Source organism: Xyrauchen texanus, chromosome 20, assembly GCF_025860055.1.
Source record: "Xyrauchen texanus isolate HMW12.3.18 chromosome 20, RBS_HiC_50CHRs, whole genome shotgun sequence".
Taxonomy (NCBI): Eukaryota; Metazoa; Chordata; class Actinopteri; order Cypriniformes; family Catostomidae; genus Xyrauchen; species Xyrauchen texanus.
In genome coordinates, this window is record NC_068295.1 from 16,528,339 (window position 1) to 16,554,882 (window position 26,544).

General features: G+C 36.9%; 1 protein-coding gene across 4 annotated transcripts in view; it reads right to left on the bottom strand.

Moving 5' to 3' along the window:
* Window positions 1-5,536: 5,536 nt before the first annotated feature.
* The window catches only part of LOC127661167 (V-set and transmembrane domain-containing protein 4-like), a 30,382-nt gene continuing 9,374 nt past the window's right edge, over window positions 5,537-26,544 (bottom strand). For 2 of the 4 annotated variants that reach the window (XM_052151767.1, XM_052151769.1), the window contains exons 2-8: window positions 18,815-19,210; window positions 11,842-11,895; window positions 9,216-9,323; window positions 9,067-9,100; window positions 8,839-8,963; window positions 8,634-8,698; window positions 5,538-7,760 (exon numbers count right to left, since the gene is read on the bottom strand). In XM_052151767.1, coding sequence (XP_052007727.1) covers window positions 7,599-7,760; window positions 8,634-8,698; window positions 8,839-8,963; window positions 9,067-9,100; window positions 9,216-9,323; window positions 11,842-11,895; window positions 18,815-19,163 — 897 coding nt within the window. In that variant the 5' untranslated portion in view covers window positions 19,164-19,210 and the 3' untranslated portion in view covers window positions 5,538-7,598. Of the gene's footprint in view, window positions 7,761-8,633; window positions 8,699-8,838; window positions 8,964-9,066; window positions 9,101-9,215; window positions 9,324-11,841; window positions 11,896-18,814; window positions 19,211-20,738; window positions 20,915-26,544 lie in introns of those variants that run through there. The other 2 variants (XM_052151770.1, XM_052151766.1) reach the window with 2 other exon arrangements.

Sequence of the window (26,544 nt, forward strand, 5' to 3'; positions counted from 1 at the left end):
CGTTCTTCACAGTGTTTTGTCTGTGTGCCCTAAACCATGAGTATTTTATTAATAAAAGAGTAGCAGTGGCTACAATTTCTCTGGAAGTGATGATTTTGTTCTTTTGAAAACATGGGATAGAAAGGCAGCTTTATTCACGCACTGGTTTTTTAAGATATTATGATTGTTCACACATTGTTTTTCAGGTATTATGATTTTTTGCATAAATAAAATTTGGGAACTTGGATGAAAACAGTTATAGTGTCAAATTGCGAGGTGTCAAATTCGTTACAACTTAATTCATATGAAAATCTACATTCGGAACCCAGATGTGTCGAATTCCTCTGTATTACTCATGAAGGCTTTTACCAAAAATATCATGGTTATTTTTTTGCTCCGGACAGACCTGGCAAACCTAAGCGAATTGTGAGGGTGGAGCCTTCTGTCCAGAAGATCTTTAACTACCACCTCCACAAGAGATTTTCTCACATCCCAAGGGGGTCTGGGGACATGGAGTCTGAATGGGCCCTGTTTAAAGCGTCCATCATGGAAGCGGCTGCTTGAAGCTGTGGCTTGAAGGTTGTTGGTGTCTGTCGTTGTTGCAACCCAAGAAACCACTGGTGGGCACTAGCGCTGAAGGAAGCCATCAGGCTGAATAAGGAGGCCTTTCAGGATTGGTTAGCCCGTGGTACACCTGATTCAACTGATAGGTACCGGCAGGCCAGAAGGACTGCGGTTGCGGTAGTTGCAGAAGCGAAAATTTGGGTGTGGGAAGAGTTTGGGGATGCCATGGAGAAGAATTTTTGGTCTGCCTCAAAGAGGTTCTGGAAAACTGTCAGATGGCTTAGGTGGGGGAGGCAGGGCTTTGTCCAAGCTGTAGTTAGCTTGGATGGGGAACTGCTAACCTCACCTGGCGATGAAGTCGGGTGGTGGAAGGAGCACATTGAGGAACTTCTGAACCGGACAGACATGGAACAGAACTTGGAGGAGCCTTGGCCCGTTACTCTGGCTGAGGTCACTTCAGTAGTCAAAAAGCTCTTTAAAGTTGCAAGGTGCCAGGAGTGGATGAGATTCACCCTTCACAGGAGCATGAGATAGATCAGCGGATCGGTGCAGTCTCAGCAGTAATGCGGTCATTGTACTGGACCGTGGTGGTGAAGAGGGAGTGGAGTCAAAGCTTTCAATTTAGCACTCAACCCATCACCAGGTTTGGGTTGGGTTTGGGTTGTGACTGAAAGAATTAGATCACGGATACAAGCGGATGAAATTAGCTTTCTTCGTAGAGTGGCTGGGCTCACCCTAAGAGATAGGGTGCGGAGCACCGAAATCTGGGAGAGGCTCGAAGTAGAACCACTGCTGGATGCCTTCCTAGGGAGGTGTTCTGGGCATTTCAAACTTGGAAGAGACCTCGGGGAAACCTAGAACATGCTGGAGAGATTATATCTCTCAGCTGGCCTGGGAACACCTTGGGATCCCCCAGGATGAGTGGAGAATGTGGTTGGGGAAAAGGACAGATGGGCTGTCCCTGCTGAGTCTGCTGCCACTGCGACCCGGATGAGTGGAAGAAAATGGATGAATGGAACAAATGCCACATCTTGACACGAGGGAAGCTTCTCTCGTTGGTGGGTGTATAAAGGGGCAGTCATACTATACTCCATGCTTCATTCACTCTCATTCAAATGCATCTGAACACGGGTGACCAGAAACGCAAGCTCATGCGAAGAAAGTTCATGATGCTGCATACCAAAGTACAAGCTTAATGAATTCTGAACTGCGAACTCTGGAAGCATGGCCAAAAGTAGATAGAACTATCACACACTGACCTATCCAAAGGATATATATTTCAAAGCTGCATGTTTTTGTTGCATGAAAGTGAGTAGACAGTATTTTCAAAAAAATGTAATATGATATTATACTGAACAATTTTATACGAATTAACTCATTTGCCACCTCGTACTATTGTGGCAAATTCTCATGAGATCGTTGTTGATGTAAACCCATTTTGGCCAGCAAAGCCTTATCCATTTAATTCACTTGTTAACTGTCAGTGTAAGAATGTGCATACAAAAGCATTGATTGAAAATCTGTTATATTTTTAATAGTTACAATTTTGAAACATTTAAAACTAAGAAGTTCTGACATTCATGTACATTTTCCAACTAAGCCCAAATTGTTATGCAAAAACGATTTGTAATAATGGAAAATTGAAGCATTTTCACTAGTTTCAGACTTTTGGATCCCACTCGAAGCTCTTAGGACTGAGCTGTTAAAACCTGTAGGTGTTCCTCTCTTTAGCTATCCAGATGTGTTGTGTATCTTATCTGTGTGCTTAGAGACTCATTGACACAGGAGTGGGGCTGAGTCTAGTTCTTTCACACAGGCAGACAGCAGGGGAAAAAACGCAGATAGGAGCTGTGATTACTGGGAGCTCCCACCAGGCCATGCTCCACTTGCCTCTCTGGGGAAGAGGGCTAATTGTAGCTCCCCTCTGCCTTCTCCTAATAGCCATCATTAAGCAGCATGAATAATCTAGCGGTGGGGGCAGGGCCATAAAGAAAACGGGGATGGGAATCTGAGATCTATAAGGTTATATCTCCACTTTGCTCTGGTGTGTATAGTGAGATGTACATTGGTGTAATATTCTTGCTCTCATAATGAGGAAAATAAAGATATATTCATGTCTTCACTTGTATTGTCTAAATCCACTGCAGTAAGATGCAGTTTTTTATTTAACTGATCTGATGTGAAGAAAATTCCAAGCAACTCTTTTGTTTGGGTCCAGAAAGACCGGGAGAGTAGATATACAGTACATCCCTTTTACTAATATACATGATCATTGCCAAACAGGCTTTTTTCACACTTAACTAAACTAGTTTTTTTTTTAAATAGCATATTAGCTGGAAAGAGCGCCACCTATATGTCAGTACTATTCTTTTACAGTAGATATACAAAAACATTGTATCTGTTTGAAACAAATAGTGAAGCATGGTTTTTATTCAAAAAAAATTAATTTCAGAATATAAATGTCTGCCTGGTGGATAGAAAATGAGAAAAGAAATACCATAGACTTCCATTGAAAAGGTCCCCAAACATATCTAAAAATCAAGATGTCCAGACTTGTTGATGGACTCTTTTGTACCATCTAGAAACAAGTTAGTAATGATTTAGCATCCACCTAGCAACATGCTAGTGATCACCCTAAACACCCTGACATTGCATAAATATAAACAAGTATCATACAAATTTCTAATTCATCTAATTCGCTAATTCATTTCACTAATTCACTTGTGGAGAATCCAAAATTTGACCAAATGCAAGATTAAAATTATTTATTAAAGATTGGTTAGATTGGAGGGTTAAAGAGTTAGCTCACCCGAACATGAAAATTCTGACATTATTTGCTCACCCTCATGCTGTTCCAAACCTGTTTACTGTGGGAAATAAAACTTCTCACAGCAATGACAGGTTATTGTGACCATGGCTGTCAGGTTTAAAAAATTACAAAATAAGCACCATAAAAGTAACACATATGACCTGTGTGCTATAATCCAATTCTTCTGAAGCTATACTATAGCTTTGTGAGAAAAAGACTAATTTAGGTCATTTTTCACAGAAAATCTCTCCTTATTTGGAAATGCTTCTTTTGTGTTTCACAGAAAGAATAACAGCTTAAGGGTTTGGAATGACACGAGGGTTAGTAAATAATGTATTTTTGGGGTGAACTATTCCTTTACAAGTTTCAACTCTGTGGGAAAAATTAAAGGTTTTATTAGCAGTTTCTTTATATTTAGTTGAGAGTGTTATTAAAAACAACACAATTCAAAGCAGATGTATTTGCTCTCCTTTTGATGGCTTCTCACTAGTTTGTGGTACACTCTGTATTGGATCTCTCTCTCTCTCTCTTTCTCTCACTTGCTCTCTCTCTCTCTCTCTTTCTCTCACTTGCTCTCTCACTAGTTCTCTCTCTCTTGAGAATAGCTAACATTTTCTTTGTTCTGGGTTTTATACTTGTAATATCTGCACATAGCGCCATACAAAATAGCCATGCAGCCTCTCTCTAAGCAGATCTAGGACAAAAGAGGAAATGCTAAACTACTGCAGCCCGGGCACTCCTGCAGAGTAAAAACAAACTAGGACAGCAGAAGGTCACCGTAAGTACAGATGAGACCAGAGAGGCAGGCTTTGATGGAGAGCATAGCTGCGTGTTTATATTTGACGCAAATGTTTCAGAGCTTGGGGCGAAAAGGAAACTTGATTTCCCTTGCCCACTCTCACCCCCTGTCCTTCTTGAGTACTGAGGAGGCCTCTCTACCATCTTCACATTGCATCTGCTCATTAATATGCACTGTGGCCACAATGAAGGAGGGGAGAGTTGCTCTCTTTAACCTTTGTGCATGCGGCTAATTGTGCTAAGTAGAGGGGCTTAATTGACTGGAAAATAATCACCATATATCTCATAGAGAGAAGTAAATGACCTTCTCAAAAGACAATAGTCATCTCAATTTTAATACATCGGTGATTTTATGATATTAAATGTCAAACCATTTGGGCTCCTCTGAATAATTAAATCAAATAAATTATAGCACCTAGGCAGAACCATCTTGTAGCCTAACCCAATTATAATGCACTGTAAAGCTAATTATTAAGCATGATTACAATTAGTGTGATTTTAATAAATGTAACCATTAAAGAGTTCATCACAGTCACTGGCTCTTAGCTGTGTGTGGGAGAAATGGAGAGAGAGAGAGCGAGAGTTTCTTTAAAACTCAAGAATGGACAGTGGGAGAGGACAGGAGGAACTGAATAGTCATGATGTGCTCTTATCATATCAGTGGGTTTGTACGTGTGCTTATAATAGTTGTAGCACTAATCTCAGCTTGTCCAATCCTATGTAGATACTGATGTTTTAGATATGTTTAACTCTCAGGGACCCAGAAGACGCAGAATTGCACCATTTGAAATATATAATATTCATTAAATATGGGTAAAAACCACACACAACAATAGCACTGAACAAAATCACAACAACATATTTGCATATTAGCTGTCAGAGCTGGCTAAAGTCACACAAAAAGGTTATGACTTATTGACAATTGCTGACACTTTTGGAACAAATTAAAATGTAACTATTTGACCTTTTAATATATTTTTTCCTTCTTAATTCCACACATGTTACCTGATTGCAAAAATTATTAGATACCCTAAAAGTATTAATTTTCATATATTTGCAAAAATCCAACACTGGGCATTAGTAGTCAAACTTTTTCTGTGTTCACACAATGGAGCCTATTCAGTAAATAATAGATTAACAATTATTTGTTATTTTCTGTGCTGTTCTGTCATAAAAAAAAATATTAGTTTTATGGTGTGCATAGTATATTAAATATTCTACATTACAAAAATGTTGATTATACTAGCAAATGTATCATCAGTTTTGTGAAATCAAAATTTCCACTTACTGTCTAAAAAACACTTTAAAATTTTCCAAAAAATTAACCCCAAAACAAAATGTGCATTAAAATCTAAATTTCCATAAGTGGCTTCCTAAAAAAAGATTTATTTTTCTTCATCAATAATAATGCTTTGGTCTTCAAGAGTTAAATATTTTTCAATGTGCTGCAGTGTAGTTATAATGACTGCCCATAAATGCTGACATTAATCACTGCACTCCTTTGCTCATATCGTCCTCAACAGGAGTCATCTTTATTTCAACCTAGCAAAAAATACAATTGTTGCATACTTTTCAAAATTGCATATTTTGTTTACAAATTATGCCCGTTTAGGGTTAAATCCAGCAGTAATGCAACCCTCAGTCGTTAAGGAAAGGAAGATCTCAAATTTATAGGTACAATTATAGATGTGCCCAAATACAGTGGGTTTCATAAGTCTAAAAAGCCCACTAGTGAAAAGTGATTCTAATTTACATTTTTCTTATTCACATTTCTTTTCATTTACAAAATGTATTGTCAGCGTAACAATGTAAGTGAAAACCTAACATTTCTTAGTATTTGGTATTTCGCCATTTTGCTTTAATGATATCATGCACTTGAGCTGACATAGACTTCACATGTTTGTGGAAAAACAGATATCCCAGCATGATTTGAGAATGTTCCAAAGAGCATCTTGTGTGCTTCATTTGAAGAAGGAAACATGGTTAATGTCACATATTTGCTTATTTGATAACCCTAACCCTAAAAATAGTGCAGAATCTTACATATTTCTCATTCATTTTACATAAAAATGTTGAACCCCACTGTAAACTTTTGAAGCCCATGGTAGATGCTATTATTGTATAACAGACTTTATACTAGTAATAATATTATAGACCATTTCAAGAATGTAAAACAAAATAAAGGAATTAGAACAGTCCAAACGCATTTCCGGATCCTTTCAACAAAGTCTCTTTTTCAAGGTGTGGCAGGGTGGAGGACGGGGCCAGGTCGTGATCCTAAACACCCGGTCCCGTATTAGGCTAATCAAGCCTCTGAGGTATAAAGGTCGACTGCAGGGGATCATGCGGGAGAGAGAGATCGTTAACGGACATGTCCGTCGTGTGTGTTTGTGTCTTCTTTTAAGTTTATCATTAAACTATTATTTATATTGAAAAGCCGGTTCTCGCCTCCTCCTTTCCATTGATACCTTTACACAAGGTAAGTCAATCCACTCATTGGCAGTCTTTGGAACGCTCTTGGGCATGGTGGGCAGCTATTTTTCTATGTAAACAAGCACCATGAAATTGCAGCTCCTATCTACTTAAATCCCGAAATCTCAAGATTACGATAAAAGAACATATTTCAAATAAGAAGTAAAATCTGACAACACTGTGTGGCGGGGTTAGCAAGAGAAGGACACAGTGGGTGCGGCATCAGGCCTCAGAGAGGCATTTATTTAAAATGCCTTCAAAGTGGAATGGGCTATGTGAAGGAAGAGTAATGAAGACAGGGAATGTTCCAGGTGATAGTGGGTGGGATCCTGGTCCTCCTTGGTCCGAGGTGTGTGGGGTGGCGGCTTCACTCGAGTGGCCCGGCTTCCCTGGGCCCTGGCACTTGAGAGGAGTAGCGGCCCAGCATCCTGGCCCGTCGCAGCTAACTCGTACTGGACACTCCCTGCTCCGTTCCTGGACCTGCGAAGATTCCAGCAGGTAGAGACCAGTCTCCCGATGAGAGGCATGCTCTCTGAGGCTCTTCGCTGCGTTCAGGTGACCCCGTCATGTGCCACCAAATGGGAAAAAGTCACTGTGGCTGACGATGATCCACGGGAGGGGCGTGAGATTCCGTCACAACTGGTATAATAAATTCTGCGTCTTTAACTCAGATTATGCACAAAAAAAATTATTTACACCATCTTGTATAGCTAATGTGCATGTGCGTTCTCGCGTTGATTGACAGGCGATTTCTGTATCTAAAAGGTGATTGGCTATTTTACCTCTAAGGTGGGACTTCCTTTCTACATCCATTGATCGTTGGCTGCTGTTGGGCATTCCAATTTCTCCCATTAATTTTAATATAAGTGGCCTGTCTCTGCTAATTAGTCTCTGTTTTGACAAGCAGGAAATGTTCATGGAACAATGACATCACTTGACGTCACCAAAGAACAGTCTTAACTCTTAAAATACATATTTATACTTGCTTCTCGACAAAGAGTATTTGGGCATATACAGTTCCCATGCAGTGTGTTTGGGACTCAAGCTGTGCACATCCAGCAGACTCTGTTTTCAGCTCAGGCTTTGGTTTAAACAGCTCCAGCTCTGCGTATGTCAGTCTGTCCTCTGCCACCCTTTGCTTTAGGACAACAAGAGAACATGGTGTTTCAAATATTTGAGAGACTACAGTATGTGGTCAGAGGTCAGAAAAGGGAATTTTGGGATTCGCTGGAGAATGTGGGTCAGAAAAATATGAAATTATAAGTATAATTTTAGGATTGCTTTTAGACTGAGTATGTCTCAATGTTTCTGGTCAGACATCATCTGATAAACAGATAATTCAGGATGACTTAGATGTTCAAAGCTAAAGAGAATGCAGACATATTAATGTCCTCAGATCCCCCATGCATTCATGATACGGTAGGCGAATCACATTCAAAGTACAGGAATTTAGATGCAGCACTTGTCATCAGAGCCAGTACAGCAGCTCAGGGGCAGTTTGACCAACCAGATTACCACCTGATATCATGACAGAACGCTGTATCATAAAATGTTCTCTCAGATTTCTTTCTTTTTCTTTCTCTCTTTTCATCTTTTATGCCTTTCTGTAATGATTTCCCTTGAAACTAATCTAATAAGAATCAAGCATGTTAAATAAATAATTATGCTTTAGAAAGAAGCAATAATAGTAAATAAAATTATAAGAACCATAAATGGAGGCAGGTATAGTAATAACATAAAGCTCTATCTACATTATTTCCCTCTTGCGTGCTTCTAGCCTATGGTAATTCAACTGAGAGGTAAGAAAACGCATTGTTAGATGCAAATATTATAAAATAGTGAATAAAATGATTACACATACCAAATTCATTATAAAGAAAGTAGAATAGCCAGATATATGTTTAGGACAATGATGAAACAATATCAACATCGTTTAATCTGTTTAAAATATAATGTTTTAGCAAGAAAGTAAATATGCAGAATGAGTCAAATAAGAGTCAAGCTTTCTTACCATTTGTGTCTTTGTAGGTTGTGCCTTTAAATGTTTGCTTCTGCGTGGTTTCCCTGGTACAGGTACTAGGCAAAAAAAAAGATAATAACACAAAACTAAGAAAGGAAACAATATGCTTTCAAGGCTTGACTCGTCAAAATTTTAGTAACACAATCTGCGGATTTGGTGCTTTAAAGTAGGTTTTGAAAGGGGTCCAGTTGGTCACCTTTAGCTGGTATCTGTGGTGGTGGCTGTAGTTCAGTGATCTCTCTGAACTGTGGTTTGTGTCTTTTATCCTTTCTGTGCATTCCTGAAGAGGAGCTGGACACACTGGTTACGGTTTCTCCTGAGCTGGATATATAAAACTTAAAGATATTAGATTAGAATCAGTTTGAAAAAAATAATGATAATAATAATAAAAATAATATATATATTATAAAGCATATTACATTACCTGTTTTCTGGGCACTTCACCAGGTTATAACTGGCTAGAAGGAGATAGAATTGAACAAGCATAAAAATAAATAAAACATTTTTAATCAATAATTAATATAATTATATTGTTTTGTTAAAGTATTGGTTTCAAGGACGAAAGCTCATCACCTCGTAATCTTCGTTTGTGCAGTAGGTGCTGACATGTGATAGTCATGGCAAAGACAAGCATACAGACTAGCCCAATGGAGCAGATGAGCACAGCATAGAGGTATAAATCTGAGAGAGGGATAAACAAGACATTTAAAGTATATTCTGTAAAAAAGAAACAGCTGTAATCTGTTTGTAGAGATATTTGTTCTTTTCTCTTTTAGCAATCTTAAAGGGTTAGTTCACCCAAAGATTAACATTTTATCACCCTCATGCGATCCAAGATATGTATGACACATTTTTTTTTTTAAGAAGAATATCTCAACTTTGTAGGTCCATACAATGGACCTACTGGATCACTTCAGAATACATTGATTAAACCACTAGACTCTTATGGATTACTTTTATGATGACTTGATCTCCTTTTTGGAGCTTCAAAGGCCTGATCACCATTCACTTGCATTGTATGGACCAACAGAGATGAGCTCTTCCAAAAATCTTAATTTGTGTTCAGCAGAAGAAAGAGAGTCATACACATCTGGGATGGCATAAGGCTAAGTAAATGATGAGAGAATTTTTGGATGAACTATTCCTTTAAATAAGTACCTTTAGTTGTTTGAACAAGTTGAATATAAAACTATAAATTCAAGTTAATTTTAATAGGATACAGTTAGGCAGGCCCGTAACCACAAAATACTTTGAGGGTGACAAGTCCCCTCCAATAATCAGATATGGCCAAATTGTCCCCCCCAATAATTTATATCCTTGTTACTTTTCTGCTGCAGTTCATTACGCACCGCTGTCTAATTTTCATTAAGTTGTTGCAGGAATAACAATGGTTTCAAAAATGTTTACTTTTTACCTTGCTCAGTAGTCTAACACTGTTTGTCAGTGTAATTTGAGATAGCCAATCAAATAGATGAAAAATGCGATATTTGACCACTGTTTTACGATTTAAATGTTGTACCGACAAACATTAATTTCCAAGGTGCAAACTATTCACCATTTGGCGAAATACGCTGTTTCAAATTAAAAATACATCATGTACATTACGTAATTCGTATGTTGTTGTGAATTAACATTGTAAACATTAACGGAGAAGTTTTCTGTATATCAGGCTTAAGACAAAGAGCAAATGTGTGTATACTGTAAAGGAATTGAATAAATGTGGTAATCTGACAGATTCTATTGACATTGTCTAAGAAAATTATCTACAGTATAAAACACAAGCAGAGCGTTATCATCCTCAGATTAAAACTAGAACATAGTGAGACCTGTGACTTGTGGCTTATATTGTGCTTTTAGGTTTTGGCAAGGACAGTGATATATACTCTTAAATGCAAAAATTATTATGTAATAATTTACAATCAGTTTAAGATTTTCTAAATAATTTGTTTAATTAATTCAGAATTTTGTACAGCATCTCCTAAGAGTCTTCTTTTAAAAGAGACCATGGATGAGCCACCATTTAAAGGCGTAGTTTACCTTACTATGGAAAATTCACTTTTCCTCACTTATTTCATCACCCTTATGTTGTTCAAACCCATATGCTGGGTTTTTTCTTGGAATATAAAAATAGATATTTTAAGCAGCTCTATTCCATAGAATAACAGTTTATAGTGAGCAGGAGTTGTCAAGCTTCAAAAAGGACAAATATTATAAAGCACTATTAAAAGTTCAGTATTATGGTATCATAACAGTAGCCCAGATGACAAGTGTTCTAAATTCCAAGTTTTCTGGGGACATACAACAGCTACAGTATGTGTTGTATGGACTACTTTTATGGTATATTAATAATTCTCTTTGTACTTTGGCAGGAGTGCTCAATATTAACTGTTTTTGTATGGAAAAGAGCAGCATTCTTGAAGATTATGTAAAGATTCTCATAGGGGTAAAACTTGAGGGCAGTAAATCATTTTGTGTATTTTCTTTTTGCTAACCAGCTAACTCAGTCATGTCATTTTACAGATACATCAATGATGAAAAGAAATTCAAATTATGTTCATATTTTCTTTGAGACAGCACAAAAAAGAAATGTAAGATGACTAAAACAGAAAAATTGCTAGCAATGCAGAGACAGTGTTTCTCTTGTACTGTGTGAACTTGAAAAAAACGTGTATTTTTTAAAACCAAAAATTATAAAATGTTGGGCCTCGAATTTGAAGCCTTCATTCAGAAAATGATTGCACTTAGCACCTTAAATATATTAAAGGAATTAAGAGGCCCATTACACCTGCGACCCCCACCCCCAAAATGGTTTGATCCCGCCAAATGTTCAAGACATGGTTACGGCCTTGCTGTTAGGTCAAAGCCATATTCTTTGTATATTAACCTTTTCTCTTATTTTATTATAATGTAGTGAGTATTTTGCAAAGTGTCAGAGATGAGGGAAGAATCTGTATTCCAATAAATGCTTGTGCAGAATTGACCAGGGAAATAAATCAAACACTGCGAATGAATGAATTTGGTTTGGTCTTTCTGCATCAACACAAAGGAGATGTAAGACACAAGCCAAGAGCTGTCTAACACTCTAATCTATGATCGAAAGCAGCACACAAAAATGGTGTCTTAATCAGTGACAGAGACCACAGTGAACAACATGTTGACTAGTTTTATTAAAATATAAAATATAGGGGCAAGAGCATACCTTCAAACATGTGCCATATGTCATCAGTTTTTCCTGTGACTGATATATGATGTACTGAAAAACATTAAGAGAGACATAAGTAAAATTATACATTTTTGTCTTTAAAAAAAACCCAAATCTGTTAATAATAGATTTCATGAGTGCTTAAATCAGTGTGCATTGGCCAGCATATTTTCACTGATATTGCTATTCACTTGTTTTCAGTTTTATTGCAGTATTTTTTTAAAGGTGTCTTACCATGGAAACGGTTAACAACACTGCATTTCTTATAAAAAGAAAGAAAAGAAAAGAAAAAAAAAATCACAATTATAGAGTTTTGTGAATTTAAGGCAAAAAGTCCACCATAGAGAACATGTCGGCCTCTGTGTTTCTGAATACATATTTTTTTATAGGGCTAGATAAAGTTTGATTACAGCAGATTACTGAAATTACGGCAATTTTAAATGTGGCATACAAACAATTACTATCATTAATTTAGTTGTACCATACAATTATACTGTCACTAAGATGTAAACTAATGTAGCTAGTTTTACAGTATGTTTACAGTTATTTAAAATACAGCTAATTATTTGTTACCATAAGTTACTGTTGATTTATGACAAACATTTTACAAGTACTTTGAGGTCAGCGTCATACTCATCTGTCTATTTTGCAATGGGCATACTGGTTTTAGATTCTTGTGGATTTTGTATAGTTGTATATGTAAAAAATGCACACATATTGATAGGATCTTAATGGAAATATTTGTAATGCTTATATGTTTATATTGGATTTTTTTCAAGCAACGGTTGAGTAAATAAATTCATCCAATAATGGAATATAAAGGAATAACACATTGTTGCATTTTGCCTCATGGCTCAACTTGGTCATCTTGTATTCTGTGCAGATTTGGTGCAGGGTTGTGCTTGATGAGGATTCAATAAGACCAGGCAAGGATATTTAGTGCAAAAGGAAGTTGTGTTAAAGGCCTCTAAAAATACTTAACCTTTACTTGACCCTGAGAAATGGGGCTTTAATAAATCAACATCACAGAATGGTTAATAAACCACTATTGATGCAATACAGCAGCTTTGCGAAAGCAATGAACAGATCGGCTTTACATGCTTAAATAATGGTGTTATTCCACTATTAACAACTGTTATTTTAGTTATCTGGGAAACAAAACTCTGCTTTTTCAGAATGTATAGAAAAGCTAAAATTACTGCATTTTCTCTCTCTCTCTCTGTCTCTCTTCTTTTTATATCTATCTTCTTTGTTTTTTTTTGTCTTTCAACACCAGATTTGTTCCATCAAAGCCTACAGTATCTGACCCGGTTTTTAACCAGCTGCAAAGAATTGTTTTGTTTTTTTAAACATGGATGAGGGAAATTGCTTGCAGATGTTGAAGTCACTTTTGTACATAATTATTTTAAAAGCTAATTCAGAATGATATTTAGTAGATTTAAATGAGCTGGATAAAACAAAAATAGGTTTTTACTTATAGTATAAAGGTAAAATACAGTGTGTAATATCAGCGCCACTAGCATCACCAAACAGAATTTCAAGCAATAGTGATTGTTTTCAAACCGCCCCAAACTCTTACCATTGGTTGAGCCGATGTTACTGTGTCAGGCTGGTTTTGAAAGCACCACAGAGCCACAGTGTTTACACTTTTCAGACAGAATCAATCTAAAGTCTGAATTATAATTGTCTCTGCATATTAAGCTGGGATAGGAGAATGTATTATATCATCAGAAAAAAAATACACATACAGCTTTAAAGATCACACAAATGACCAATGTTCATTGTATTTTAAGTTACTAGAGCAGTAAAAAGCACAATAGCTGCATTCTAGCTCACAGAAAGAGAAACCCTTACTCCTACAGTATTTTTTGGCATCCAGCACATTTTATCGCCCTTCTCACCCTATTCTGGGACCTTATGGAACTAGCTCATGTGCACTTCAATAGCGCTGTCTCTGCCTTTGATGACAAGAAGAGCAGCTTCACTATGAGACTTTGGCTCCATCCAAACCAGGTATTCAGTTACACATCTGATCTGCATTTTCAGTTTGAAGTCTAAGCCATGCTATAAAACCTCTGCTAAACTGAAGGCTTCAGCACATTTTATGATTTGCAGTAGGTCTGCAGAAACACTGCACAATAGCCCTTTTTCACAGTACACACTAAATTTTAAGAGAATTTCAAACAGGTGGGGATTGAGAGAGGAATAGTGTTTGAGTGCCGCTTTTGTTATGGAAAGCATTGAAGTCATTTGCTGGCTAACCTCGGGGCTGTAGAGAAAGCTGGAGTGGCTAACCCTGCACTTTGATCTTGCTTTGGTCTGTATTGACATTGTTTTGTTGTATTTTTTACAAGACAAATTCCCTGGTCTGGGTAGACCTATGGCCTCCATTTCCTTCCTTATTGCTTCTTGTATGTTTACTCTCTCTCTCCAGGTTTTTCTTTGCTTTTTTTGTCTCAGAGTTGGGTAAACTGGGGTGTCTTGGTTGTCTAACCCCTAAAGTAATGTTTAGTTATATCCCTCAAAGCCACAGTCTTTTATCTATAAGATATTTGTTAATGTATTTCATCAAATAAATTATTACCCCTAGATACACTATATGGAATGGTTCTGAAAAATAATTTACTACACATTAATTTGCCATCAGACCCCTTTAGACTCTCTAGTGTGTGAAGTATCAGAAATACTGACATATTTATGAAAAGGCACGTTTTTGTTTTGTTTTGTTTTTTTCTCTCAGGTAACAGCTCTCTACATTAATCACTTGAATATGCGATAAAATTTGCGCTATGCAATTAAAATAAGTCTGTTATTAGCTGCTGGCTAGTAAAGGTTCAGATTTCACTTGTGATTGAGTTGTGTAGTGGTGAAAAAGAACTTATGCACAGCAAACTTTTTACTAAATAAGTTAGCAAATAAGAAGCTGGATTCAGCCTCCTCTTTATAAAGCTGTTCAAATTTTAGTCCAAAAACCCACAAAAGAATTTGCCATGAGTTCCTTCGTTATTTTCCAATGGGTTTTTATTTTGAACTTATGAATAAAATAAGGTCTTTGGTAAACATTACTTGATGATACATGGACATTTTGTTCTAAAACATAAATTACACACAGTCATACTGCAAACAGGAATTTTGAAGCTGTATTGAATGACATATCTTTTTTTTTTAACGTATGGTGGCTTCAAAATTCACATTTGAGGTATGACTGTGTGTAATTTATGTTGTAGAACAAAACTTCCATATATCATCAAGCAACGTTTAACATGTTTAATGTTTAAGACCTTATTTTACACATAAGTTAAAACCCCCATTATAAAAACCCATATGAAATTCCATAGGGAACCCATGCGAATTAGACTTCCGGGTTCACCTACAAATTTACGTCATGGCTGAACAGCTCTCTTGCCTGTTGTGTCTCAAGAGCACATACCCTGAAGGAAATATAACTTATTTGGATCCAGGGTGGGTCCTGAGTTGTAGCGATTCACAGTGTCACCATCGCATAAGTTGACCAATGATATTCAAGAATTCAGAATTCCAGATAGAGCTGCCTTAAAGAGACAGTAGTCCTACCATTTTAGCTCCTTATACATTTCAATGTAAATACTTGTAAATCATACAAGTGCATATAAACAAACATGTAACAAAATGTGTATATATATATTTAAAAGGACAAGCAAAAAATATGGAATACACTGTAAACAAACACTGTAAATATTGAAGACTTTGACAAATAGGCTCTTGCAGCATCTATGCAGGGGAGTGGAAAAAATCTGTGCAAAAACTTTTCCCATAAACCTTATGGTTTTACATGGTATTTGTTTATATAGTATCGCTTAGAAAAATTATAATACAGTTATTAAATTATTGTTATATACTGAATTCTATTTTCATTATTAGGTTCTAACCTTGTGATTAAAAAGAAATTACGAAATGTTCCACAGTGACAAGAGCTTGTATTATTATTATAATAAATGCAATTTCATGACATCATGTAAATTGAAAGAATGTGAAATTTTAACTTTTTAAAAAAGCTAAAATGTGATTAAAGTGATGCAAAAGTGAAATATGAAATAAAATGTACACTCTTGCATACTATATTGCCTGAAGTCATACATATGAATAATCTATACACTGGCCAAAATTTTGGAATAATGTACAGATTTAGCTGTTTTGGAAAGAAATTGGTACTTTAATTCACCAAAGTGGCATTAAACTGATCACAAAGTATAGTCAGGACATTAATAATGTAAAAAAAAGCTCCATCACTATTTGAAAAAAGTAATTCTTGATCAAATCTAGACAGGACTCAATTCCAGCAGGCATCACTCCCAACATCTTATCATTGAATAATCATGCTAAATTGCTAATTTGGTACTAGAAAATCACTTGCCATTATATTAAACACAGTTGAAAGCTATTTGGTTTGTTAAATGAAGCTTAACATTGTCTTTGTGTTTGTTTTTGAGTTGCCACAGTATGTAATAGACTGGCATGTCCTAATGACAATATTAGGGCAAAAAGGGCAATAAAGAAACCCCTTTCTCTAGAAACTTGTCAGGCAATCATTGTTTTGAGGAATGAAGGCTATACATTGCTTGAAATTGCCAAAAAACTGAAGAATTCATACAAAGGTGTACACTACAGTCTTCAAAGACAAAGGACAACTGGCTCTAACAAGGACAGAAAGAGATGTGGAATGCCAGATGTACAACTAAACGAGAGAAGAAATACATCAGAGTCTCTAGTTTGAGAAATAGATGCCTCACATGTCCTCAGCTGACAGCTCACTGAATTCTACCCACTCAACACCAGTTTCATGTACAACAGTAAAGAGAAGACTCAGGGGTGCAGGTCTTATGGGAAGAATTGCAAAGAAAAAGCCACTTTTGAAACAGAAAAACAAAAAGAAAAGGTTAGAATGGGCAAAGAAACACAGACATTGGACAACAGATAATTGGAAAAGAGTGTTATGGATCTTAACCCCATTAAGTTTTTGGTGGATCAGCTAGACTGTAAGGTGTGTGAGAAGTGCCCGAAAAGACAGCCACATCTATGGCATGTGCTACAGGAAGAGTGGGGTGAAATGTCACCTGAGTATCTGGACAAACTGACAGCTAGAATGCCAAGGATCTGCAAAAGTGTCATTGCTGCACATGGAGGATTTTTTTTTTTTTTATGAGAACGCTTTGAAGTAGTTTAAGAATAATATTTTTATAAAAAAAATATTCTAATAGTAATTTTTCTAATTATTAATGTCCTGCCTACATTGTGATCAGTTGAATGCCACGTTAGTGAATAAAGTACCAATTTATTTCCATAAGAGCAAAATCTGTACAAATTATCCAAAACATTTGTCTGCCAGTGTATATGTGAAGATGCTCTCTTCTGCTTAATATCTTTTTCAGTTTTTAGTTACACTTACATGTCAAAAGTATTGTGAGTAAAAACAAAAATGTACTAGCCAATGGCAATTCTTTCTCCATTGTGTCCGTAGAGGGTGGGGTAATATGAAGTAACCCTAAGAAAACTAAAAAAAAACAATCCCATGTATTCTATGTACAAGGAAAGTATTTTAATAAATATTTTTGCACAATGTTTTTTTAAACTAAACTTTTAAAAGATTAACATTTTCATCACCTCGGACAACGTTATTTGTCAATGACCCCACGACTTTTAAAACTTTTGACAGATTTAGAGAAAAAATGATATCAGTTTTTTGGATTTAGTTTATAAAACAGCAATTCTTAAAAACAAAATCAAGATGCAATGACTATTTTGGTAAATTACACAAAATCAGAGTGGACATGACAAATACTTTGTTCTCTTTATTCTTGCGAGCATCAGGCAATTGCAGTTTATTAGGCAAATTATGAATCCAGTGGTTGCTGAGGCATCTGAGACCTCTCGCTGTCTGAACACCATAGAAAAACGCATAATGCGGCCAGAGTAAATGTTTTCAGTTGCATCCTTACCAAGTCTCCTGGCTCTGTCTCCACAGCATGTCCAGGTTGCTCTTGTCATCAGCCTTATGGTTTGTTTGTATTGGCACAGAACGCATTTCTAGTGGAAATGATGTATATATGTGGAGGGCGGAACCCTAAGACTTACAAACACACCGAAGCTTGCATGCGACAAAAGGCTACAACGGGAAAAATCTGAAAGTTTACGCTTCATTTACATGTTGATTATTTGTAAATTTTATGGACCATGCGAAAACTATTTGGATTTGGGCTTTGAACAGTTGCATGAAGTAATGTTAGCAACTGAATCCGATACAGTCACTCTTTTGTGATTTTCTGAAAAGACAGACCATCCCCTTAGTGAAAGAGGTTTAGAAAGATCTAACAATGTACACCATCTGCAATTGTTGAATTGGAGTTTACCCTGTACTGGATGAACTGAATGATTAGGGAACTAGAGTAGTTAGCCCTGACCTTGCCAAGACATCACTCTTCTACCCCATACAATTCAACCACAGTGTTCCCTGATGCTAGCGAGGAGGCCCTGAATTGAACAGTTCTCTCGACAATTAGATACTCCAGATTGTTTCAAACATAAATAAGACCAAATAAAGCTTTCACATTGCATGTTTGGTACAGGACATTTATTGTGAGATCTAACAGTACTGTTCAGTATACTGTTACATAAATCCCTCTAGAATTTTCAATGGGTTTTAAGAATAGTGCTTTTTGGTTTATGTGAGGTGAAGAGACTTTCACGTTTTGTTCTACAACACTGTATGCAGTCATACCTCAAAAGTGCTGAAATAAGGAATACAACTAACTTAAAGATATGAGTTTCGTGCTTAATGAATTTGATGATAGATACTGTCTTTGTTTTTTTTAAACTTCAAAATTCACACCTGCTGTGTGTAATATATGTTATAAAATTTATGAACAAAACATTCTGGGATTGTCTACAAATTTACTTTGTGGCTGAACAGTCCTTTTGGAATCACCCCAGTTACCTCGTAATTCCATGCTCCCTGTTCCATTCGCCGAGGCCCTCCACTTGTTTCTGTGCTTTCGTATTTCCTGCGCTTTACAGGTATAGTTGCCCCCATCCTCTGCAGACACATTGAGGATCAGCAGACGGTAGATCTGTCCATCCATTTCCTCCCAGAGGAGGAACTTGGTTTGGGAAAAGTTCTTGCTGTAGTTGCTGTAATACTTGGCTTTCTTCATGCCCATCCTGACAACGAGGTGCTCGTCTACATGGTTTGGTAAAAAGAGCCAGCGGAGCACCAGAACACTGCTGCTCCTCTTCTTCTGCGACACCAAGCAGGACAAAGTGATGTTGTCTCCTACCATACACATGCTGACTGGCCCAGGGGTGACGGTCACGTTTAAAGCATCACACAGCTCTGGAAGAGACATGGAGTACAAAGCATAAATAGCAAGTTCATAAAGCATGAAGAATTATAAATATAGATCAGATGTACAATATATGAAATAATATATTTAGATCTTTGATATTGACTTTAATTTAAAGAACTCAACATACTCTAAAAAGAGATACAAATAATTACATTTATGATTTATAAAAAAATGTAATGCATTTCCCAAATATCTGACTGTGTGCAAGGTACTGTTATTACAGTATTTGTAATGTTGTTATGTTTATTACACAGCACTCAATCATGGTATAATGTGGTAAAATATATTTATAATGACCATTCAACTATAAAATTGACCATTGTTCTTGGAAATTGATTTCCTAGTTGTGCTAGTTACGTGTCTCTCATATCACTTCATTATCTCTATCTTCTCAAATAATTAATTATATATAATTAATAATATAATTCTGATCCAGGTTAATTCTGACCCTCCAATTCATGTTGTTGTAGTTGTCCTGATCTTCCCGTATTTGTATAATATAATATAATATATTTTAATATAATATTTGAAATAATGTCCAACTGATTGTATATTATCCACTAATTGCATTACAATTTAGTACTATTTAGATTAGTAAATTTTACTGTTATCTCCAAAAGGATAATTGCATATTGTGGGAACTATATTAATTAAATCTAAATTTCAGGATATTTATCTAATCCTGAGCTGAGAAAATCTCTCTGACCTTTCTGAGCACAAAAACAAAAAAAGAAAGAAAAAAATTAATGATCCTTTTCTGGCTCAAATCCATGACCCCTAAAGGGTTTTAAATATCTGAATGCATCTGGGCTCAATATGCCCTGAAAAACACAGAAACTACAGGTGGAAAACATTTGTCTGCCTTCTTGAACCAGATGCTAGAGCAGGGAACACAAGACGAAGATTTTACCCAGCTGGTAAAAGCCTTTGTCATGTTTATGTTTTGTGCCAGTTACTAGAGTCCCTCAGGTGTCAACAAGGATTGTGTTTTCAATGCAATAATAACACCACAAGTCACCATAGATCTGGACATATACAAAAACGACCAAAATAATAATGCTAAATAAAACCCTGATTTGATAATCCTGAAGTCCTGGGTCTGACACTCAAAACTTTGGTTATTCACTTTTTTAGAGCTCAGAACTCACCAGAAGAATGCAGTCTGACATATTTGGCAATATATATATATATATATATATATATATATATATATATATATATATTATGATTCTGTACTGGAGAAAATGCATAACTAAATATAAAATATAATATATAGAGTAATCAGATGTTGCATAATAACCAAACATAGGAAAGTACAAAAGTTTTGCCGTTTTTGCATGCATAAGTATGCAGATGAATTGTGCAGATAGATGTGTGACAAACTTGGAGCCGCTGTCTGACACATTTTCATCATCTCACCATTACTCTACTTATCACATTACCTCTGACAGCTACTTTGAAGATAGTTTTTTCTTTTGCATATTAAAAGGCCAACATACAAACAGTTAGTCTTACCTCCAATAAAAGCCCTAGTCAGGAGAAATATTGCAACAGTAGAGAGTTTCATTGTGTAGACCCGTAGGCTCCATAAACTCAACTAAACGTCAAGAAAAGAAAGGAGAAATCCCTGGGATTTTCTCTTCTTTTCTTTTGCTTTCTCCATCTCACTGTGTCTGTAATACGAAACAGTGCACGCTCTGTTCCCAGTTAGAAACACCCCTCTTTCTTTTTTCTCTCTTTTTCTTTCTCTATCCCATAATCACACCCCTTTCCAGTGCATAGAATGTAGGTTATGTAATTTCCTGAGAAAAACCTTTGGAAGGACCACAAATTTCAAGCTGGACCTACAACATACCAAAAGTAGGAGCAGCGGCCAGGTCTTAGTGGGGGTGTACTTACTTACTTACTTAGCTTAGATAATGAGTGAGGATGGTAGCTTGTCTTTTCACAAAGTCTCTCTGTTCAGGGAACCCTAAGCTTTAGCATCTCATTTTATGTTCCATGAAAGAAAGTTAACTATTTTTCTGACCTTATCCCAGTTATTCTTTCTTGTGCATTTGTCTGGATATGGTCAAGTCAAGCGCACTGTATTGTGAGATACAGTAGCGCACACAGTGTGCACTGTTATTTATTGTACATTTTGTAGTATTTAGCAAATGTAGTAGATCACTCCAGTATTCCATGTATAGAGACAATTTGTGTACACAGTATAATTATTAATATTTTATATACTGCAGAAATGGTGAGTATAATGGTAATATGCTATTCCAAACATTGTCTTAGACAGTATGACAAAAAGTAATGACATCTTGGCAGGAATTAGAATTAGTATTTTTCCAAGCTTTTTATTTGCAAACCACCTGTTTTTTCCTTCTTGTAATTGACCAGTTAATCAGGCCAGCAAAATGCCAGAGAAACTCAATTTATTATACTGTAAAATAATGATATACCATATTCATTACTACTATCAGGACTCTACACTGACTCCATGTGGCTGCAGCACAGAAGATGCCAGCATCCTCTTGAATGGAACAAACCAACTCAGAGAAGTGAACGCAACTATACATACAGTATGCAAATATCAGATCTACTTTTTTATTTTTTAATTAATGAAGAAATGCTATTGCTAATGTGTTGGTACAGTTAGTTAACAGTTTGGGAGCTTTTATTTTAAAAGACAACTGTTTTCATGCTTATATAAGGATGGTCCACAATGGTCCACATACAGGAAATGGCTTAATAAGCATACTAAATAATGTCTTAAGGAAAATCAAAAAATGCCAGAAGGTTTGTGTGAGAGGTAGATTGAGGGGTAGGAATAGAATATATAATTAGCTCATAAAAACAGCAGAAGTCAATGGAAAGACCCCACTATGACATGCACATGTATGTTTGCGAGCAATCACTTATTATAATGTGTGAACAGTTATCACTCATTTACCAGTACAGAGTTACCCTTGTAGATAATGCAAGACACAGTGCTTCTTTTACTTATTCAATTACAGTTTAAAACATTGGCCACCCGCAGACCTGACTCCTGAGGTGAAATCATCCATTTCATATCAGTGTAGATTAAAAGAGCTCATGGCGAGAAGCTCTCAGTCAATCAGTAAGTGGCTTGTTAATGTAATGCATGAGTCAGCGGGAGATACAGAACAATAACACATGCATCACATCAACTCTATCTTATCTAACTGTCCAGACCTCGCACATATTCTAGTCTCTGGCATGGAGGTCACTGTTATGGTCGGTACTGGGTACAGAAAGGTGCTCAACCAGGGTCTGCAGATGCATCTTAAAGAGTTTTTATATGGGAGTTGAGGATCAGGGGAAATCAAAGGAAATGCTCTCTCATATCTCTGGTATATGATATCTCGAGGGTGCTCTTGGCTCTTGTTAAACTCATTTGGGCCACTCACAAGGCAACAAAGACACCCTTCCATTAAATCACTTGCTCAGTTTGTTTGTTTATTGGCTCCGCCATTAGGGCAAATTATTCTCAGTTAATTGGTTTTATAATTATTCTTTTGGATATGCAGAGGAACAGGATTGTGGCACTCTAAAAAAGACCCAGCATGGAAATATGACTGTTTAATGACCTAGATTACTTACATATTATAGCCTGTTGCCTTTCCCCCAGTCTCATTAGCACCCGCAAGAGGTAAAGCATGTTATGCGTTTTTGAAAAATACAATTCTACGGAATGATTGGGGAATCATGATCCTTGGTTCAGAAGTAGTATACACACATCTACAATCCTGATCCTTGGCCGTCATAGTTTTGAAAAAGGCTTGTAAAGTGGGAACCAATAAAAAGGCATTTAATGGACCAGCATGATAAATCCCATAAGATTTGAAATAACTAAAATGTGTATAAAGCTATGTCACTCAGAATTAATCAGTTCAGTTCTTCTCTTGTTAAAGATCTTTTGACATTTTATTCCAATGACAGCTGAGTTTTAATAAAAAGACACAAAGCAGGCCCCTCAGGAGGGAGTCATTTATCTCAAGCTTTTTTCAGATGGGGTTGGTGCCTGGTTAAGTTATATCCCTGATACAATCAATATACAAGAACATTACAGTCACCATAAGAACAGCTATGTGTTATTTTCTCTCAGATGCATTTTGTAAATGATCCAGGGAGCAGTGACATTACTCTAATATTTGGTGACTGTGATAATTATTTGCCTTTGATAAAGATACACAACAGCTTCAATGGCAGGAGCAACATCAGAGAGTAGAAAGAACATGAAGAGTAGCAAAGCCTAACTGCCTAACTGTTAACAGTTATGTACATAAAACGTATGCATATTGGATAAGAACATTGGATATTTTTGGCAGTTTAAGCCAGTTTACTTACACCTTAGCCAAAAACATTTTAACTTAAATTTAAAGTTTTTCACAATTCATGACATTTAATCGTAAAAAACATTCCGTCTTAGGTCGGTAAGGATCGCTACTTTATTTAGAGAATGTGAAATGTCAAAATAATATTAGAGTTTTTATTTCGTTCATCACATTCCCAGTGGGTCAGAAGTTTAAATACACTTGTTAGCATTGCCTTTAAATTGTTTAACTTGGGTCAAACGTTTTGAGTAGCCTTCACGCAAGCTTCTCACAAAAAGTTTCTGGAATTTTGGCCCATTCCTCCAGACAGAACTGGTGTAACGGAGTCAGGTTTGAAGGCCTCCTTGCTCGCACACAATTTTTCAGTTCAGCCCACAAAGTTCTATCGGACTGAGGGTCAAGGTGACTCCGATACCTTGACTTTGTTGTCTTTAAGTCATTTTTCCTCAACTTTGGAGGTATGCTTGAGGTCATTGTCCATTTGGAAGACCCATTTGCGACCGAGCTTTAAATTCCTTGCTGATGTCTTGAGATGTTTCTTCAATATATCCACATAATTTTCCTTTCTCATGATGCCATCCATTTTTTGAAGTGCACCAGTCCCTCCTGCAGCAGAGACCAACACAACATGATGCTGCCACCCCCCATGCTTCCCGGTTGGGATGGTAATCATACCTTGCATACCTTACCCTTTTTCCTCCAAACATAACAATGATCAATATGGCCAAACAGTACAATTTTTGTTTCATCAGACCAGAGGACATTTCTCCAAAAAGATCTTTGTCCCCATGTGCACTTGCAAACTGTTGTCTGGCTTTTTTATGGTGGTTCTGGAGCAGTGGCTTCTTCCTTGCTGAGTAGCCTTTCAGATTATGTTGATATAGGATTTGTTTTATTGTGGATGAAGATACTTGTCTACCTGTTTCCTCCAGCATCTTCACAAAGCCCTTTGCTCTTGTTCTGGGATTCATTTGCACTTTTTGCACCAAACTAAGTTCATCTCTAAGAGACAGAATGCATCTCCTTCCTTAGTGGTATGATGGCTGCATCGTCCCATGGTGTTTATACTTGATACTATTGTTTGCACAGATGAACTTGGTACATTCAGGCATTTGGAAATTGTTCCAATGGATGAACCAGATTTGTGGATGTCCACAAATTCTTTCTGAAGTCTTAGCAGATATCTTTTGATTTTACCATGATGTCAAGCAATGAGGCACTGAGTTTAAAGGTAGGCCTTAAAATACATCCACAGGTACACCTCCAGTTGACTCCAATTAGCAGACCAGGGACTCAGTTTGAAAGGTGTGGTGGGAGAGATTCAGCATCAACTGTCGAACATGTCGGCAATGCTAGTGAAGGTTGTTTCAGACTTGGAGGATCTTGCTGTAATACGTCAATCAATCACGGTCATGGAGACAAAATTCTCTGAGCAGGTTACAAGAATGGGGGATGTCAAGAAACGGATTGATTATCTGGAGTCATCGGAGAAGAATTTGCAATGCATTTCATCAATGCAATGCGTAACATTGTCCAAATTGTTGGAATTCCTGAGAATGAAGAAGGACGGGCGAGGTATGATGAAATTCCTAGACAAGCTCTTCCCAAAACTGCTCGACATAACAGGCCATAAGCTGGAAATTGAGCATGCTCACAGGGTCCAAGCTCAGAGATCCGCTGAGGGAGACAGGCCCCAATCAATTCTGGCCAAATTCTGGAGATCATCCGATAAAGATCTTGTGTTACGTGAGGTGAGGAGTAAAGGAAAAACCACAATTTTTTTTATTGATTCATATTATAATAAATAAAAGCAAGAACATTTACAAACAGATTCAATACTTAACCCCTTCTATTACTACCCCCCTCCACCTCACAATCCCAAAATCAATCCACAAGAACACCCCAGTGGTCCCACATGATTATAGACACACAAAAACAAATATTAAATAATAAAATAAAATGATCACACACATAACATCTACACCTCTCTCTCCACTGTCCCTCCCCGAGAGCCCTCCAAAAATGCCAGAAATTTGCCCCACTTTCCAATAAACAAATCCAAATTACCCAATCCTCTAGATACCCCTTCTTCAAAAGCTGCCACCCTCCCCATCTCCGCACACCACTCCGGAAATGATGGCTCTCCATCTGACTTCCAACCCCTTAAAATGACTTGTCTGCCAACCATGACACTTGTCAGAACCCAATTTTTTATAGATTTGTACATCAAATTTATGACCGCCTCATCGCCCAAAATACAAAGTCTGGGTCAAAGTAAAAATTGAGTGCCCAAACGTCACACAAATAACTCTGAACCCTCACCCAAATGTGTCTTCAATGTGTAAGATCAAGCCTACATTATGTAATCTTGAGGGGGTCCAGTAAAATCTATGTAAAATCTTAAAATGCACAAGGCAAACCCTTGCAAGAATCCTAGCCTACACTCCCTCTCCAAAAACAAATTTAAATCTTCCTCCCTTAATCTTTTGAGAGAATTTAAAGCTCCATCCCACAGACTCTGGATTAGCATGGAGTAATACACTGATGCCTCATGACCCTTCCCAAAAGCAGCAATCACCACTCCCAGAGTATCTGCCGCACTAGGAGGGTGCATGCCACTCCAAAAAACAGTGTAGAGTAGGTGGCACAGCTGTAAATGCTTATAAATTTGAGATCTGGGAATCCCAAAATGGCAAACCAAATTTTCAAAAGATCTCAATACTCCACTCTCATATAGGTCACCAAGTGTATTAACCCCCCTCACAATCCAATCTGACAAACAGAAATGGGACTTATTAATGCATAGTTTAGGGTTCAGCAATATGCTCAAGGCTATGTTTAAATAAATATCCGAATTAAACACTCTGTACACTTTTGTCCATATCGAGTGTAAATGCAAGATTACGGGGTGTGACTTAACTTCTACGATTAGTTTGATCATAAGGCATTGCTGTGGCGAGATCGGGGCAAGAACT